Genomic DNA, 2525 nt, shown 5'->3' with positions numbered 1-2525 from the left:
TGAAAGCCTTTGCCTAAGCTGTTTCCCTCCATTCTCTGCCTCTCCTGGCTTTCGCCTCCTTTCTCCAGTCCCTACCATCCCTGGTATTAAAAGAGAGAAGTGGCTCGTATCCCCCTCCTCAGGCTGCCTACCTCCTTCCCGCCAATTCCCCCAGGAAACGAGAGCCTCTGAGGCCGGTGAAGGTCAGTTCTCTCATCCCCACACCCTGGGTATGAGGCCAGAAACGGGGCGTCCTCACCGATACTAGGCCCCAGTTCCAGCAGCACATCATCGCGACCCAGCTTAGCTAGCAGCTCCAACAGACGGCCCACCGAGGCGCCGGGGCGTCCCTGCCAGTCGTCCAGCAGTCTGCCCGTGGGGTCGGAGTGCTTCTCCAGCTGCCGGATCTCCAAGTACTCGAACTGCATCTCCTCTGCCAGTGTGGCCCAGTCGGCCGCAACCTGCGTCCGCACGTTCAGGAACAGCGACAGGCGTCGTCGTACTCGCACGTTGAGCGCAGCCAGGGGCAGGGAGGACATGGAGAGGGCGGGGGTCGCGGAGCCCGCGCCGGGGACTCCTGCAGCCATGGCGGGCCGCCCTGGAGCTTCCGCGCTGTCGAGTCGCGTCGTCGGCCCGTGCTTCCTCCTTCCCGTAGGGCACCTTCCCTCGGCCCCGCCCCGCGGGTTCTCTTTCCGAGAAGCCCCGCCCTGCCCCTCAATCTGGAGCACCAGCAGATGTGCGGGGGGAGGGGGCGCCTTACACCCCTGGACTCGGGAGACCGGGGATGTGAGCTACTGTAGGAACTGGATACTAGCCTTTTGAGGTCTGAGGAGGTCCACCGACCTGTGCTTGAGGGTTTGGGGCAGCGGGGGAACGCCGACCCTCCTTGGGGGATTGTAGGCAACAGGGGCTTTGCTCTTTGGGATCTGGTGGAGTCACATCTTTCCACTGGGTATCTGAGTAGTTCATGCGGTTCTGCCCCTGAAGGCGGCGGGGAGGAGACAAGGGGGAAGGCATTGGCTACGCCCCCACCCCTCCCTCACCTCCGGTCTCTTGGGAACACACAATCCCACCTCTAGGAGTATAGGGAGTCCCCGGCTGTACGCTCAGAAGTCGAGGTGGAAAGGGCATACTTACTGCCTTCTGGAGCCTGAGGCACGCAACCGTCCTGCCCTTGAAAGGTAGGGGTCACACCCTACCCTCCAGGGTTGGTAGTAACAGAGCACCTTGGCCTTTGATGTCTGGGGGAAACGCAATACTACTCTCTGGGGTCTAGGGAAACACATTGCCATTGGGAGGAACCTGGCCTTGCTCTTTAGGGGTTGAGGGAGGACACAGTCCTGACCTCCGGAGCTCTGGTTCATTCATTCATTCATTCATTCAATGGGTATTTATTGATCACCTACTGTCAAGCACGTTGCAGGCTCCCAGGATACAGGGACCCTCCCTGCCTTGGTGGAAACCCCAGCCTAGTGGTGGACGTGGGTACTAATCAAATCATCCAAGATGACTGTAAAATTGGTAAAAAGAAGTATATGATGCTCTCTCCAGATAGGAAGCTTGTCACATCTCGGCACCTTTCTATAATACTTTCTCCTGCCGCCTCAGAATCCCAAATTCTTTCAGTCTTCTCGAAAGGCTTCCCAGGACAGCCTAAGCATGTCGAGGTAGGACTCGGGGGGCGTCTCGGAATTATTTAGGTCTCCCAGCTTGGATGCTGGGATCCAGGAGACAGCAGGGAAGGCTAGGGAAAGGAAAAGGGGTTAGTCAGGGCCTCCTCCTTCCCAAGCTAGAAGCGGTGGGCCATACTCCTGGCGGTCCCACCTTCTGTATGGCGGCGGCCAGTGGGGAGCCCTGGCAGTGGCTGAGTTTGTTTTAAGATACCAAGAAGACTCCTGGAGCTCTGCCTCGGGTTTGGCAGCAGCGGGGGCTGCAAGCGGGAAGGTTTCCGGTATGCATGCCGGGGCGGGGCTTCAAAAAGGTCCACTTCCTGCCTGGCGGTGGGAGGCTACGGCAGGCAGGACTTCGATGGGAAGGACTCTTGGCGACGACCGTGAGCCCTGCTTTAGAAGGTTCGGGTTGTGGCGTGGGGCGGGACATCACGCTGACTGACCTTCTGGTTGGCTGAGAGGGGAGGTGGGCGAGCTTTGCGACAGTCCCGCGGAGCTGTGGGCGTGGTACGGGCTTCCGGGGCAGAGGTGCGGTTCCGCTCCTGTGCTGTCGGTGGTCTGTGGGCTCTGGCGCTGTTCCCGGCCGAGTGGAGGTCTACCGGGCCCAGGTGCGCGATGCAGAGGCTTCAGGTGGTGCTGGGCCACCTGAACTGTCGGCCTAACTCTGGCCCGCAGTCGAGGCTGCAGGCGTTGCAGTGCAGGGGTGGCTTTCCGCGGCCGTCGGCGGACGATGTGGTCGTGGTGCACGGGAGACGCACGGCCATTGGCCGAGGGGGGCGCGGCGGCTTCAAGGTAAGGCCCTGGGACCCGGCGCCGGGTGTGAGATGGCTCCTCTGCTCCGTTCCCCTCGGCTCGGTTCCCGAGCTGTGAGCTCTG

At 61.1% G+C, this 2525-nt stretch overlaps 2 protein-coding genes across 2 annotated transcripts in view; one reads left to right on the top strand and one right to left on the bottom strand.

Moving 5' to 3' along the window:
- The window catches only part of MYD88 (MYD88 innate immune signal transduction adaptor), a 6243-nt gene extending 5504 nt beyond the window's left edge, over positions 1–739 (bottom strand). The window contains exon 1 of the mRNA XM_019662768.1: positions 239–739. Coding sequence (XP_019518313.1) covers positions 239–566 — 328 coding nt within the window. The 5' untranslated portion in view covers positions 567–739. The remainder of the gene's footprint in view (positions 1–238) is intronic.
- A 1354-nt stretch (positions 740–2093) lies between these two features.
- ACAA1 (acetyl-CoA acyltransferase 1) overlaps positions 2094–2525 on the top strand; it is a 9728-nt gene continuing 9296 nt past the window's right edge. Inside the window, exon 1 of the mRNA XM_019662767.1 lies at positions 2094–2441. Within this exon, the coding sequence (XP_019518312.1) occupies positions 2265–2441 (177 nt within the window). The 5' untranslated portion in view covers positions 2094–2264. The remainder of the gene's footprint in view (positions 2442–2525) is intronic.

This window comes from Hipposideros armiger, unplaced genomic scaffold (genome assembly GCF_001890085.2).
Source record: "Hipposideros armiger isolate ML-2016 unplaced genomic scaffold, ASM189008v1 scaffold_380, whole genome shotgun sequence".
NCBI lineage: Eukaryota > Metazoa > Chordata > Mammalia > Chiroptera > Hipposideridae > Hipposideros > Hipposideros armiger.
Note: the sequence above shows the minus strand (reverse complement) of the source record. Positions and strands in the feature narration are given on the sequence as shown.